The sequence below is a fragment of the Genypterus blacodes genome, unplaced genomic scaffold (assembly GCF_046128005.1).
Source record: "Genypterus blacodes isolate CSIRO-AG114 ecotype Tasmania unplaced genomic scaffold, CSIRO-AGI_Gbla_v1 ptg000036l_1, whole genome shotgun sequence".
NCBI lineage: Eukaryota > Metazoa > Chordata > Actinopteri > Ophidiiformes > Ophidiidae > Genypterus > Genypterus blacodes.
The window spans coordinates 1,156,075-1,171,984 of NW_027466849.1; the positions used below are offsets into that span (position 1 = coordinate 1,156,075).

Below are 15,910 nucleotides of genomic sequence, written 5' to 3' on the forward strand. Positions count from 1 at the left end.
ATGCATCCCTGAACACGAGCATTCCATTTGTTAACACATGTAGGATGTAGACATTAGAAACATTTGGCACTATGTATAGCAACGGAGGCAGAGGCTCAGTGCGTAGTGCTTCCGCTTGGGAACTGGAGGGTCGCCGGTTCGAGCCCCTGCCGAGGTGCCCCTGAGCAAGGCACCAAACCCTCAATTCCTCCCCCCTCTGCGAAGGGTGGTAATATAATGTAAGTCGCTTTGGATAAAAGCGTCTGCCAAATGATCGTAATGTAATGTAATGTTTAAATGCCACACAATAATTTGTGATTTTTGACAAAGCTTTCAAAATGTTTTATATTCTCAATCAATAAAGCAAAACACTTCAAACATTTTCTACAGAGGCCTTAAGTAAGTTTATCCTCTTGCAAGACAAATTTCAAGTTGCATGTGATAAACATTGTGAATTGCATGTGACCTGACAAATAAAGTATCTTAAATCTTAAATCTTAAATCTTCTGAGTAATGGAGAACCATGTCACTTGTTGAGTTGGCTGCTCTTTTTCATTTGCTGCATATCTTGTTTCAAGTTTGCTCCAATGCTCAACTATGAAACAAGGCATGTAAAACAATCACAAATATGCTGGAAATGCCAACACAGCCAACCACAGAAATCGGTTTTGGAGGAATGATTTATTGTTTATCCTTGCCCAGCGCAAATTACACCCATCAAGTGTGTGGTTTGGACATAAAATATAAAAAAGTACAGGATTGGTAAATCATTTGCAGCTCTATAATTTTTATATTGACATTTTTTCATTGCCTAATATTAAGTCTTCAGTCCTCAAGTCTTTATTTCTGATATGAGATTTGTTGTCCACATAATATATACACATGCAGCTATACTTCATACAAACAATAACAGGTTAAAGGTAAATGTCCTCGGTGTGTCAGTCATTACCCTCTTTGTGCAGTCCTATCCAGGCTGGAAAGGTTACGAACTCATGAGAACCAGACGGCTCGAAAACCTCTTCGCAGTATGCAGGGTATTCATCCCATCTCTTTAGCTCTGGCACCACATAGTATGTTATGTGATTAGGATGCTTCCTCCCGCATTGGAAGAAGTGTGAACTATCACAACTGGCGCCGTGAAAGCTTTCAATAGAAACATGAACAACAATATTATAAATAGGAAGGTGATGCAGCATCAAACTTGACATTTTGGAAGAACACATTATAAGTCACAATACAAAACTACAAAGATACACGTGGGAAAAAAATAATACCTCCAAAGCAAATGTTCATGGTGCTGAGGTATGTTGTGGAGTTTTCGTGTCAGAAACAGCCTTACTTTATTTATTTTCAAGCTCAAACAAATATTATTATTTATTTCACAGCCTCATAAATGCTCACAATGTTGATTTCTTAAGTCTTAAGGCCTGCATAGTCTTACTGCATGTCTATATTGTAAGTTCATACTGATTGGTGGTCTTCTATTCCTTTATTTTCTTTCATAGACCTGTTGTTGCTCTATATAGCTCATTGCTGCCACCAACAGAATTTCTTCCACCACATGTGAGTAGTAAGTCTAGAAATATATAGTATTACAGCCTTTTAAGTAGAGTTTGAGATTCATTACCTTTTCATTTATTTGGCTTCTATTTCAGAGAAGAAACTCTTATGATCCCGTGTTTTGGTGTCTTTTTTCATCTTCATTTTTATTTTGTAGTATTGTTTTCCTGTTGTTTCTGTAGATGTACTGCCTGCACTTGTGTTTCCTGTCTTCCTGTGTTCTAGATTGTTCTGTGTAATTGTCCTCACCTGTTCCTTTATGTTACCTGTCTTGTGAGTATTTAATCTGCGCCTTTCCCTCACCTGGAATTAGGCAGTGCAGGAGCACTGTAATTCAAGCTCGGTTGAAGAGCTAAAGAAAACTCTTCTTTTATAAGCTTCAACTCCTCAAGACCACACACAACAACAAACACAGCTAGGGTACTTGGCCAATTAGGTAAACAGAATGTATCCAAATACAGCACTGAAAACATCTGCATCAATACTGGCACAGTCACTGTGAATTATAAGTGTAAACAAATGTCCAGTGTTCTATAATCAAGTGTTTGAGTTTAGTTTCTTTGGTGTTGCTCTCTTAGTAGTTCAGGTTTATTATTCAGTTTATTTTGTACCAGTTATGTTTTTGCCTGTATTCCTAACTTTCTAGCATTGTCTGTTTCTGAGTGTTCTACTATCAAAACAGCTTTTCTGTACATCTTTTGGTTCTCCCTGTCTCCTCCTTGCACTCGGATCTAGTGTTCTTTTACTCCATGCTACATCCTCACATAAACTATATTATATGGTTGTATTTCTCCACACATAGAAAATTGTAACAATATACAGTTAAATAAATGATTACTTCACATAGTATTTTGGAAAATGTTCAGCTCAGGTGTTTCAGTTTATTTTGAGATGTTCTTACCCTAACCCTAACCCTTTTTCTCAATATTCAAAAATAAACACTATTTATATATCTAAACAAATAATAATAATAATAATAATAATAATAATAATAATGATAATAATAGTAATAATAATAATAATAATAACAACAACAACAACAACAACAACAATAATCACCTGTATATGGGTAGTTCCAACAGACCACATGTGTCTGTGGTGTTCGGCTCACCAGGTGCCCAGAAACTGGTGAATAGGGTCCCATTTTGCCATTTCCACTCTGAGTTTACATCTGATCTGGACAGGGGCATCCAAATAAAATACGAATGCACAGGAATAAAACGGCTCGTGTAGATGTAGGCCAGTTCACTGTTGTGTGATCTGTTGGAAAAGACAGCGCAAACCTCTGTCAAAGCCAAACATGTCAATCCAACTACTTGCCAAAATACTCAAACTATGAATTTTTGTATATTTGACTTAAAATCTGACTCCTTTACACCTTGAAAATCTATCTGCACTAACTTGAATTACATTTCTATCAATATTATTTGGACTCCACAGCTATTGAAGATACAGTAAAAGTGTTTGTTCTTTACTGAATCAGCACAACCTTAGCTAGATGGTATACTGTTGGCAGCAGCACCCAGCTATGGCTAAATGCAGTATGTCTGAATGGTTGCGTATGGGCTAAAAATAAATTTTATAAAATGTTCTAAAACTATTATCCAAATCCATCTCAAATTCTACAAATTTTGTTTCTTTTCAATTTCAATGATTTTGTCTCCTTGCCTGCATTTTGTGAAGTAGCAGTGCACCAGTGGAGTATTTATAGACTCTTAAGTGCTTGGATATATTAACTAATTTATATATTTCAAAAAGATCAGAAAGGGATTGATAAAAACAACAAAATCATTACATTCATGAATGAATTAAAAGATGGACTTCCAAAATAAAGACTTCCAAGCAGTCTCAAAATGTACCATTTGTTATTACCTACTTATTGTGTTTCAATAGCAAATAACATGCAATTAATTGTATTCACTTTGTGTCCCAATCCCTGAGAGCAAGTTAGAATACCAGAAAAAGCTGTAGCTTAGTGAAGTATAGTTAAGCTTTAATTTGTATTTTACCAAAACTAACTTTGATAAGGTTGCTAATAAGTGAACTTCACTCACTTGCAGAGTGCTCTGGCATCCTCCCAGGTTTGATGATCTGGAAACTGTTCGTAACGTCTATCAATCACAGACGACCATTGAGCAGACACAGCACTGCAAAGGAACAGAGGGACCAGAAAGTGTGCTGGGAGGCTGCTCCCCATCTTCATTAACACAGTTCTGCTGTGGTAGAGACAGAGAGCATCACATTTGAATGTATTGAATTGAGAGGAATTCAAATACATGTTTAAAGAGGTTTTCTTCCTAATGAGAATCATTTCATGTGTTTGCAACATACTGTTTATCTTATCTCAGCTTGGCCTGCATATTTAACAGAGCAGAGCCGTGTTGAGATAGCAGGTCTATGTTGGCGCAGAGTTAATAGCTTTTTCAGCATTAGTTCAGGGTCAGGTTGTGGTTCCTGTGAATTGTGAATTTCCCCGTTGTGGGACGAATAAAGGATTATCTTATGAATTCAGCCCTGCCACTTCTGTGGAGTTGCTAGTTAAAAATCCACAGCCTATAAAATGTAAATCTCAGTCAGTGATTGTGAAATATTAAAACAAATATTTCATCTGTGTCATATGAAATGAGCCCAGGGAAGATAATTGTATGTGAAGTTCATAACAGATGAAAAGATACAGATTCTGCTTATACATCTGTTTGGTTTCAAATCCAAATTGGCGGAAAGTGCGTGGCAGTCAGCACTCCTTGCTATTTTTTGGTCTTCAAGTAGTTGCAAAGTTTTGAGGTATGTTTTGGTCATTATCCTGTGGCAGTATGAATCCCTTCACAAAGAGCCAAACCAGCACCCATCATCTTCTATGTTTTACTCTTTTTTTTTTAAATCCTAGAACCTTTTATTTCCAGGTTTATATTTTTAAAAAATCCCAGATTTTAAATGGATGTCACTGTTGAGAGGATGGTGCTGAGAGTACTGGAATAGGACACCATCAAACTGGAGCTTCAGAGTTTACAAGATTAATCCTCCTTGTTGCCTTCTCCCATTTGAACACAAGACATTTAAGAAATCAAATTTTACCATTGCCATTTTAAGTGTTGTTACCTGTCCTGTTGCTTTGTCCTCAGTATCTGCTTACACGCTGAGCTGAGCTAAGTGAGAATGAATCATGTCCCAACATTGAACTCATCCTCCAACACTTATAAACTTCAACTCATTTGACTCTGGAATACTATTTTAACAGGTATGGCAGTAATTTGACTGGCAGACACTTTTGTGTCAACCATCAGCTCAGCAATTTGACTACTGGCAAAAAGGATAATTTATCTACACCCACAGAAGAATGTACTTTCCCAGAGATACATCAGCAACAAGCATGCGGGCCTGTTTGCCTCTCCTTAGTACTGGCATAGATTTGGAATTGACCAATATCAAAAGGCTATGAGTCTTTAGTTATTTTTGTCCTTTTTGTCATTAACATGGTTGAATGATATTGACCTGCTTCCTATTTTGATGTTTCTACAAGGACACATTAACACACTATTGCTGCAAGATTCAAACCAGAAACTTGTGCTTTTGGGGTCATTCAAATGGTTCATTCCCCAAACTAATTTCCCTCTGTTTACTCAACTCAGCATTTTACGTGACAGACTAACCCGATGCACCACAAACAAGGAAAACTTTATTTTTTCAGGCCATTTCATGACTATATCACATTTAGTACATGTAGATACAGACTGTACTTTACTTTCTGTTTCAGTAATTAGTAAATCAAAACTCTTCTTATGGATCTTCAGATATTTACAAGAATGGCAAAAGAAAAGTTGAAAAAGTGTACTAAATAAAAATATATCAAAGAAACATATTGTGCAAGCCCAGATTCATTGTTTGATGTTTCTACTGCACTTGGACCTCGGATCACAGAGCAAACAATGTCTGAACCATATCTGGAAAAAAAAGAGACATCAGTCATTAGTTAAAAAATCTTTTTCTTATAATCCATCCTTTGATCATGTTAAATCTGCAGTGTGCTATGGTGCGCTATGTCCTGTCATGTCCAAATTAGGAAGTGTAACGTGCAGACAAGTTAATGTAGCGACACACCCCGACATGTTTCAGCCCAATGCTGATTTATGGAGAGAGATATATATATATATATATATATATATATATATATATATATATATATATATATATATATATATATATATATATATATATATATATGCTTATATATATATATATATATGCTTACCCTTAAACTCTAAACTGTATTTATTTTTTGTGTATATTTTTATTGAAGCATTGACATTACAGTTATGGGACATTTTTGAGATATTTTTTATACAGAAAGAGGGGGGAAAGGAGAGAGAGAGAAAGGGAGAGAAGGTTGTATAATCATTGTTATTGTTTAACCTTTTTCGAAGAGAGGCAGAGAGCCAGAGGGAAAGAGAGAAAGGAGGCTGTATTTCTAGAACCAAAAAGAAAGCTGATAAAACAGATTGGATAATCGAGTCAGGCTTTGATCCCATCATGTTGAGGTGTCACTAACCAGGGTGGGACATGCTCCTCTTCAGCATTCTGAATGACTCTCCCGACAACATGTGAATCTCATCCCTCAGTCGCCGCCGGCCGTCCAGTGTCAAGTGCCACAAACACGACTTCCTCTTGCCGTCCCTGCACAGCTGGTGGGGGGTCTTTCGAAAGCTGTTGCTGAAGCACAAGTTATGTCGGATGGTGTTTTTCCAGCCATCTGGAGCCGTCTGGAAGAAGGGGAAGTGCTCTCTGGGAAAATGCCACGAGGGAAGATCTGTGAGACTTTCAGTTGCAATCACAAGAACCTCAAACCAACACTTTTTTCTCGGTGATAATGACCTGGTGAAGTTGTAAATCTGCTGGACGTTGAGGCTCCCAGTATGGCTGCTGCTGAGCGCCATGGCGATGAGGATGCAGTAATTTACTGGCGGCCGTGGCCAGCCTCCCATCTTCATGACCTTACAGTTCTGGGACTAAGCAGAAACTAGGAATTATTCAAATGCTTTTCAACATTGTAATGTTATGGGTTCATTTCACTTTCAAAGCTGAAAGTCTTTCTTCTGGTCTTCAAAAAAGGTTGAATGTCATATCATTGACTACAGGTAAATCTTAGTAACCACAGAGAGGAAATGTTACATCCTAATATGATACCAAAATGATCAAAGGACATTCAGTCTAATTATTTAAGAACTTTAAGGGGTCTTTGAGGGATTTTCTGGATGTGACCAGTCATAAACGGCTGAAACGACTCACAAACATTGACTGTACATGCAAACCCTGATGTCCTGTATGTAGATGAGGGCAAGTTTAAGTGTGGTGATTATTTCCAAGAATATCAGTCTTGGTGCAAGGAGAACCTTAACTTTTAGAAGGAAAGGCCATCTAGTGAGTGAGCGAACATGGCGGTTTGGGATGGACCATCTGTTAAATGACAGTGAATCAATATGGCAGCATTGTAAATGCTCTGTACATCATTAAAGAGGAACCTTCCCTGGGCCAACCTCAGCATCCTCACCCTGGGTTTGGGGGTCCTCCCCTTGCGTCCACTCTTGGCTGGTCGACATGCATGTAAATCACTGTAACCTTCTTCATCTTTGATCTAAAAGGGGGTTACATACACACACACTCACGCCGCTGTCTGAATGACTTAATTGATTTTCCTTTTACACTGAAGGGATACTGGAGTCTTCACCAGCCACTCTGAGTTGCGTGATGGTTGAGTCTCTGCAGGCTCCTGGTGAGGCATGTGGACGTCCTCAGCAGGTACACATATCATCTGCTGATCTGCTGTGTTTTCTGCATACTGGATGGGACAGGCAAGGTTTGGATCCACTATCAGCCACAGGTTTGGCTGCACAAATGAGTCTGATGAACAGAAAAGTCATAGCCACACATTCAAAGTGCTGCAATATCCTCTTAAGAAAAGAAGAGTCTTACAAAAGAGCAACACAGACATTTGTTCTGTCTATAAGTGAGTCAAATGTCTGATTTTCTTGACATAAATTAAAAAAGAAATTATTTCCAATGCTTTGCAATGCAGAGCCATTGAATATTCTACAAACCAGAGACAAGGTTCCCTACTGAGGAGTGAAATCCCTACATTCAATTTACTGAAAAATTGATGAACATTTCCCCTCTATTCACCTGATGTCCGGTCGTGCCAAATGCACTCATCTTTTTTTCTTGAGATTCTCGCATAGTGCCACTGGACCAGGTACTGATCGTTCACCATGTCATCTGTCAGGGATGCACAAAAATAGCCATCAGCTTTATTCACCTCCAGTGACATTTGTTCCTGAGTGTGAAACCGTGAACAGAACTGAGTATGTTGCCACCACAGAACGTTTTACAGTGATGGCAACTTACTGAGTCTTCATCATGAAGAACAGCCCCTTTCAGATTGATGAGCATTGATGCACGCACCACTTTAATGCTGTAGCTGCTCCGACTGGCACCAATTTTACTACTTTAGATTGATTAATGGAATGTGGAATGGAATATATTCTATGTATGTAAAGTATCTTTTGAAGGTAAAATGTTAATAATCATATCTACTGTGGTTGCACAGATATACTTCCCAATAAAAGGCTGTGAAGCATATGTATTAAGGTAACAATCTGTTATGTCTTGTTGACTTCAGTTGTTTTTGATATACACTACTCACAAAAAGTTAGGGATATTCGGCTTTCGGGTGAAATTTCAGGATGAACCTAAAATGCACTTTCAATATAATAATATAATAGACTTTTCAATGCACATGTCCAACTGTTTAATGTTTCAATACTTTTTTTGCACAACTTGCTGTTCTCTAACAAGGAGCTTAACGGTAAAATTCACAACAGGGGTTTGATCCATGAATTGACCATGAATGTCCTGGTTCAATCAGAATTGGTATTAAACAGTCCTCCTCGTCATGCTGTTCACATTTTGACATCATGAGACCAAGACGACACGTAACAACTGATCAACAGTACCTTTGCCATTGCGAGGCTTCAAACAGGATGTTCTCAGACGGAATGCTCCCTGGTCCATGCCAGACGATGACGCCTGTGCCTGGTGATGTGGTCAGGTACCCTTGCAGTTTGTCTAGTACAGAGACCACACTGATGTTAACGGTTTCGAATGGTCTGACACTTGGGTGCCTCTCACCACCCTTAAATGTGCCTGGAGTTGAGTGGCATTCATCATCCGGTTCCGCAGGAACACACAATGAAGCGGTCATCAGTGTGGGATGTGGCCAAAGGACGTCCACTTCTATGCCTTTCTGTGACTCTTCCAGTCTCTCCGTTGCAACCTGCTGATGACACTCTGTGACACTCTAAGCTCAGTGGCCACTTCCGTCTGAGAACATTCTGTTTGAAGCCTCGCAATGGCGAGGTACTGTTGATCAGTTGTTACGTGTCGTCTTGGTCTCATGATGATGTCAAAATGTAAACAGCATGATGAGGAGGACTGTTTAAATACCATTTCTGATTGAACCAGGACATTTATTGGTCGATTCATGGATCAAACCCCTGTTGTGAATTTTACCGTTAAGCTCCTTGTTAGAGAACAGCAAGTTGTGCAAAAAAAGTACTGAAACATTAAACAGTTGGACATGTGCATTGAAAAGTCAAAAGGTTCATCCTGAAATTTCACCTGAAAACCGAATATCCCTAACTTTTTGAGTAGTGTGTATATATATATCTTATATCTTATCTAATATATATATATATATCTTATCTAATATATCTCTATATCTGCTGAATATGTGCAGACTACGAAACTCATTGCACAACACAACTTGTCCATATAAAATACTTCAATCTTGATTCAGAAAGCTGTGCCAGTACCTACAACTGTGGAACCTGAGTAAATGTACTTAACGACTTTCCTCCTCTGAAGTTCTGATTGTAGCTTGGATGACCTTGACTCAATCAAAAGCCTCTATAGCTGATTTGTGTGACACCTGAAATGAATGAGTCTGTTTGGAAATAAATGGAAGTGAATGACTGGACTGAGCTATGTCAGAATTAAGATAAAATGTCAATCGAGATCCAGAACTTAAATCACATGGTAATTGTCTAAACCCTGAAGAGGAAGCCTGTGTCTCACCTTCTTGGTAGAACTGATCTGTTGTTGTTGTTAGCTTCATCTCATTGTACATGTCCCAGTCAGTCAGGCCTGTGGATCCATGCAGGCCAAAGATACCTCCTCTAGTCTGAAGCTGTAAGGTCATGGCTCAGCGGGTTGACAGGTCTGATCCAGATTTCCAGAGGAATCTTACTGACAAAGAGGAGCAGGTTGCAGACCTGCAGGCTGGATATGCTGCAGCTGCCACAGCACTGATTGGACTCCATGGAACCCAAGTGATTAACATAGAATTACAAAACATAGATTCTTCTTTTATCATACCCCATTGCTGGGGTTCTGGGTTTCACTGACACTTCTATAACACACTTTTGAAACACAAGCACATAAATCTCTCGCTGTAATATGTATTTCTTTACAATGTATTTAAGTTGGGACAATTCAAAAAAACAACATTCAAACTTGACTCCAGCTTATTCCAGAAGCATCATATGCAAGTATTAGGTTTACGACTCCCACCACATACCACATACGGACTATACCGCAGCAGAACAGCGGAATTAATGTAAATGTGAAATCTGTGGCTATATGCAGTATTTGCACATCCTAATTCTTTCCTTTCATCTTACTGACATTTGTTGATGATTCTCTTAACATACCGCAAACAATCATGGGAAGCGTAGCATTTCATACAGACCAGCATTGAGACGTGAGATCAGCATCTGTACCACAGCAGACTGAGGTGCACTTTCCTTTATTTGTTACATTTACAACACACATTTCACAACAAACGGATCGAAACAATAACACATTATTTTCTCTTTCTTTTTTTTTACAGCGTGAGAATGAACAAATCAATAAACATCTTTAAATATCTATCTATATATACTGTATATATCATTAAGTTTAAACATTTTAATTTGCTTACATACATTTTGCTTTAATCCAGTAAAACTCATTTACAGAGACTTCAGAGTTCACACAGACAAAGAGTGGAAAGTCACGTTAAACTGTTGTATTTTCATATCGAACAACAGTCTGATTCAACAACCTGTCTGGTGAGGTCTGTGTGTTTCACTTAGATTTTAAGGAACCCCACACTCATTCACTGGTGGAAATGCCAAAACTTATCAGTAAAAGCAAAAATAAATCAAGCTGAATGATGCCGAGTCGAGGAATGTTTACGTCTTTGCTTGAAAGATCAGAAACCGAGTCTACACGCTTTAAACACTTCAGAATTATAATGAGGACCTTAAGTAGGAGCACTTTTTATTTACACACTGATTTGTCCTATCTAAATACAGGAGATTCACTCCTGGACAACACGATTTGCAAATGACTTAAGGTGATGCGTGATGTGGAGGGAGTGCCAGACAGGTCACAGTGTCCAAACGGGTAAGACAAACAGGGCCAAATGTTTGAAAGTCAAATGATCACCATAGCAACAAACGTGCAACAACCACCTCTACAAGACTAAATTCATGTTCACTGTTGTTCATCTGTTCACTCAGTATTAACCTTGATTATGTGTTTTTGATCTACACGTTAACAGTAAAGAATATGAAACAACATTACAAGAAGCATCTCAGCTGGAAGGAGGACCAATTAACACCTATGAGCGAAGAACTGAGGGAAAGTAGCATCACCCTGTCATGATCTTTAACACAGAGATGAGACTGAGACACTGTACAGGATGGGAATGAGTGAAATGACAAGGGGAGGAGGAAGAGGAGGGAGGAAGAAGAGGCTCAAAAGATGGGTATGTAGTTGTCAATCTTTGCCCGGTGGCGCTGGGCGATGCACTCGGCAATCCAGACTATGTTCCTGCACTCCTGCTCCTTCAGCTTGACGTAGGCATAGAAAACACTGAAGTGGAACTGGTTGAGGAAGGCCAGCTTGTTCAGCTTCACCTGCATGAGGAGAGAGAAGAGGAGGAAGATGGGTGAGAGGCAGTGAGCAAGCCAATAAATTAGCATATTACATGTTTCAGTAGGAAACTATTGATAATGTCTGTGTGTGTCACCTCGTGTTCAAAGAAGCGATCCTCCAGTGTTTTGTCTCCTGGGTTGCTGCCAGCTCCCTCAAACAGCAACTTGTACTCCTGAGGATGATGTGAACCAACATTAGTTCATTACAACGTGACAAACTGCCGACTGTTAGAATAAACTGAGATGGTGTCCAGATGACTCACAGGGTAGAAGTCAGCCACAGCCTTGACCTGCTCGTAGTCATCTGCTCTGGCCAGCTGGGCGAGGCCTTCTGGGTAAAGCTTGCCACAGTGTGGGAAGAGCTTCGCACGGTCCTCCTTAGACAGCTCAGTGCCAAACGAGTTGATAGTGATGATGAAGGCTCTCCTGTCTGCCTCAAACTGTAACAGAGAGCAGGGAAACGTCCCTGAATGAGACAACATGATCCAAAGCCACACACATGCAGCATATTTACATTGACACCAGCTGGATATTATCGTTATTGGCTGATAGCAACTTGTGAAGTACATTTTCTTGATGGGTCCGAGGTTTAATTAAGCCCTTGTCTACCAGGTATGCCACACATTACTCGTTATGCGACTCATTAGACTTCTCCGTCTCCAATTTCATAATCTTCACTGTGCTGTACTTCACTGAGGGATCCATGTAGTTCCTCCTCCAAGCAGTTCAGGGAACAGTAGCTTGAGACATTTGGTCTCTTAAAGACACTCACCTCCAGAATGGGGCACATGGTGTCAGCGGTGGTTCCTCCCAGGTTGGAGCAAAATTTATAAAAAGCCTCCAGGTAAGCCTGAGGACAAAAACATTTTTTTATTTAAAGACAAACACAGACCATATAAAATAGAAACATTTTGAATTAAGCTAAATCTTTCTACGTCATTGTAAAGACTTTATTTCACTAATCCTATTTGCAGTTCTATTCAAACACCCCGGAATTGCACAAATGTATATTATATGATGATTTTGAGATGTTCAGGATTTCTGTTGATCTTATGGCTTTGGTGTTACCTTGTAAAGCGTGTTACGAATTATTTCAATGTTCATCTCATCCAAGTCCTGTTCAGATATACAGTCCTGGAAGAATGCAGCTGAAAACAAAGGAGGTGGAGTCAAACCGACAGCAAGCGATGTTGACTGCCTCCATCTGCTCGAAGCTGCCCAGTGGGTGGCACTTAGGCACCAGCTCAGAGATGGCCCGCTGGTGCAGGGTGCCTGTGATCAGCAGGATGACGTTGTCGATCATATAGCTGTACCTGAGGTCATCATGGGGGGAGACAATAAGGAGAAGGAACATTCTCTTCACATTTGAGTAGTTGAGACTGAGACACAAGGGTTCCTCAGGGGTCCATTCAAAGACCTCCAGACCTTGTGGTTGAATGCTAGATATCTCCATAGTAATAGAACTTGCATTAATAAAATCTATCACCTCGTTCTGACATAAATGACCTAAAATCCTTTAATGTACATGTTGGCTTAGCGCTTACGTGATGAAGTCCATGAAACTGGCCAGTGGCTCATACGACTGGTTCCTCATGTTGCGAAACTCCACCACCATCTTCTCCTTCAGCTTGTCATCTTTGACAGACACAGTGAGAGGAGACGCTTCATTAGCCAGGAAGCTGCCATAAACCTGTTGTCTGCGTGTTTGGAAAGGTGGCAGAGGGAGCGGCAGATTCCTGATGGTGGAGCACCCCTGAGTCCCTCTGGGAAAGCAGCCGTCTGTCGGCCATGGAGCCACGGAGCTGAAAAACAGCTGACCCTTGGCCTAGAGAGGTGATCAGTAGACATCAGGAGACGTAGGATGTAGGGTGAGAGGGTTAGTGAAGGATGGAGAAAGAAAGTCAGCTAATGTGCCCCATCCTTTTACTACACTGACACTATCAGTAACCAAAGTGGACAATGTCTGTCTGAACCCTGAGCTGAACTTGGGTTGGCTAATCACTCTCCTGTAAGTAGGAGACTGTGCTTCCTGCCCATTTAGCAGATATCAAAATGCACTGAAAAGAGGTGCGTCTTTAGGCGGGATTTGAACATTTCTAGGGATCCTGCCTCGTTAACGAGTGCAGGAAGTGTGTTCCAGAGAAAAGGAGCGTGAACGAATATGCTTCTATTTCCAGAGGTCTTTGTCTTGACCTTTGGAATGACAAGCAGGCCTACCTGCTGATCTGTAGTAACTTGAATGACATCTTTATCATCCAGGATTCAAATCCAAGTGAAATTCTGCTAATATGTTTCTTGCCCAACAACGCACGCACGCCCAAACGCAAAATATGTGCTATAATAAAGTGTCACAGAAGGAGAAGAACAATTTCAATGTTTTCGAGTAATTAAAGACTTTTTTGTGCTTGAATGTAATTATTTGATTAATTCATGTGTTTTTAAAATCATAAATCGTCGTTAAATTTAAATTATTAATACAATTTCAGACCCTATGACTTCATTGCAACTCCAGCCCACTTGTATTTTACCTCAGGGTCTATGTATAAAGTTCAACAACAATAGTAGGGATATCACAACCTGCCTCCCTTCTCTCTATCTCTCTCTCTCCTCTTTCCCCTCTTTCTATATAAAAAATGATCTCCAAAATTCCCTTCACCTGTATGCACAATGTCATGTACAATATCTGCTTCATTAAAAACAAATTGCAAAAAAAAAAAAAAAAATACAATTTCACAATCTGTCTGTAAAGATGAATTTATTACATTTAAAGATTGATCCAAAATAAAGACTTCCAATAACGTACTGTTGTTTGAGTTTTCACTGGGAAAAAATGAAAAACAATTGTATTCACTCGGTATCCCAGTTCCTGAAAGCAAGATAGAATTGTGTACTCAAAAAAGTGTAATCAGTACAGTTAAGTTTGAATTTGTATTTTACCTTACCTTAACCTTTTTAACTTTAATAATGTTAATGCATCACATTTGACTGAACTATTTGAGAGGAATTCATATACATGTTTAAAGAGGTTTTCTTGTTGATGAAAATCATTTAATGTGTTTGAAAAGTAATTCATTGGTGGCCCATGAAATTGTTCCAGGCTTTTTTTTATCAACTAAATGAAAGATTAACTGTAAGCGAGGTTCATAAGAGATGAAGAGATACAGATTCTGCTTCTACACGCTGCTTTTATTCCACATTGCGACTAAACGTGCAAGTTGCTAAAGTAATGTATGTGGTCAGTAGAATACCCGGGCCTTGTTGATGAGGCCCACTGCAGAAGGGAAGAAGCTGAATTTGGGGCGTGAGGTTTTGGTCCTGATGGACCTCAGCCTCCTGCCAGAGGGGAGGGTTACGAACAGTTTGTGTGCAGGGTGGGAGGGGTCGGCCACAATCTTGCCTGCCCGCCACAGGGTCCAGGAGGCGTACAGGTCCTGGAGGGTTCGTCCTACAATGGGGAAATTGACATTGTTACAGCAGCAGAGGGGATAGTGCAAAACAATAAAGGGCATTAAGAAAAACAAGAGCCTAACAAAAGAACAACAATATATGGATGGAAAGCGCATGTCGATGAATAGGTTACATATTGCACATCGGGATATTGCACAGTGTTTCCGTTTTTGACCAAGTTTACTGGGAGGAGTGCTTATTGAAGAGTCTGACTGCTACAGGAAGGAAAGATCTGCAGTATCTCTCCATGAGACACCGCTAGTGAAGCAGCCGGTCACTGAACCAGCTGCACAGGGGCGTTAGAGACTCATATAGGGATGGGACAGCTTGGCCATCATCCTCCTGCCCCCCACCACCTCCACCAGAGGGCAGCCCTGAACAGAGCTGGACTTCTTCACCAGTCTGTTCAGTCTCTTCCTGTCAGTGGCTGAAATGCCAGTGCTCCAGCAGGCCGCTCCATAGAAGATGAGAGCCCCCTCCCCTCCAAAACACTGGAGTCTCCTTATTAGAAAGAGTCTGCTCTGTCCTTTCTTGTAGAGAGCAGTGCAATTGTCCGACCAGTCCAGTTTATCCTTCAGATGAACAACGAGGTACTTGAACGATTTTACAATCTCAATGTCCGTTCCCTGGATGTTCACCGGAAGAAAGAAATGATGAAAGAAATGATGAAAAAAAAGATCAATAAATAAATATTTTATTGCAAAGATGAGGTGAGAATCAAATACAGATCTTTAGAATGAAATCACTATCTTAGTTTAACTATACTCATTTTTTAATGTCTCATTAATTAAAATCAATGGCCTTGAAATTGTCAGTGAATCACAGAGCTACTTTTGCCTGTTTGCATTTCCTGTGACATCAGACTTTACATTGAGCAGTAGGAGTGGTTATACTCA

The 15,910-nt window shown here is 39.8% G+C and overlaps 1 protein-coding gene and 1 pseudogene across 1 annotated transcript; both read right to left on the bottom strand.

Annotated features, from left to right (window-relative positions):
* Positions 1 to 5,451: 5,451 nt before the first annotated feature.
* On the bottom strand, positions 5,452 to 9,787 carry LOC142995988 (forkhead box protein N5-like). The gene is given in 6 exon segments (XM_076146853.1): positions 5,452 to 5,480; positions 6,086 to 6,318; positions 6,409 to 6,536; positions 7,085 to 7,434; positions 7,714 to 7,806; positions 9,664 to 9,787. Coding segments are annotated over 6 exon segments (957 nt in total).
* A 573-nt stretch (positions 9,788 to 10,360) lies between these two features.
* LOC142996057 (V-type proton ATPase subunit d 1-like) lies at positions 10,361 to 13,197 on the bottom strand (annotated as a pseudogene).
* Positions 13,198 to 15,910: the final 2,713 nt, after the last annotated feature.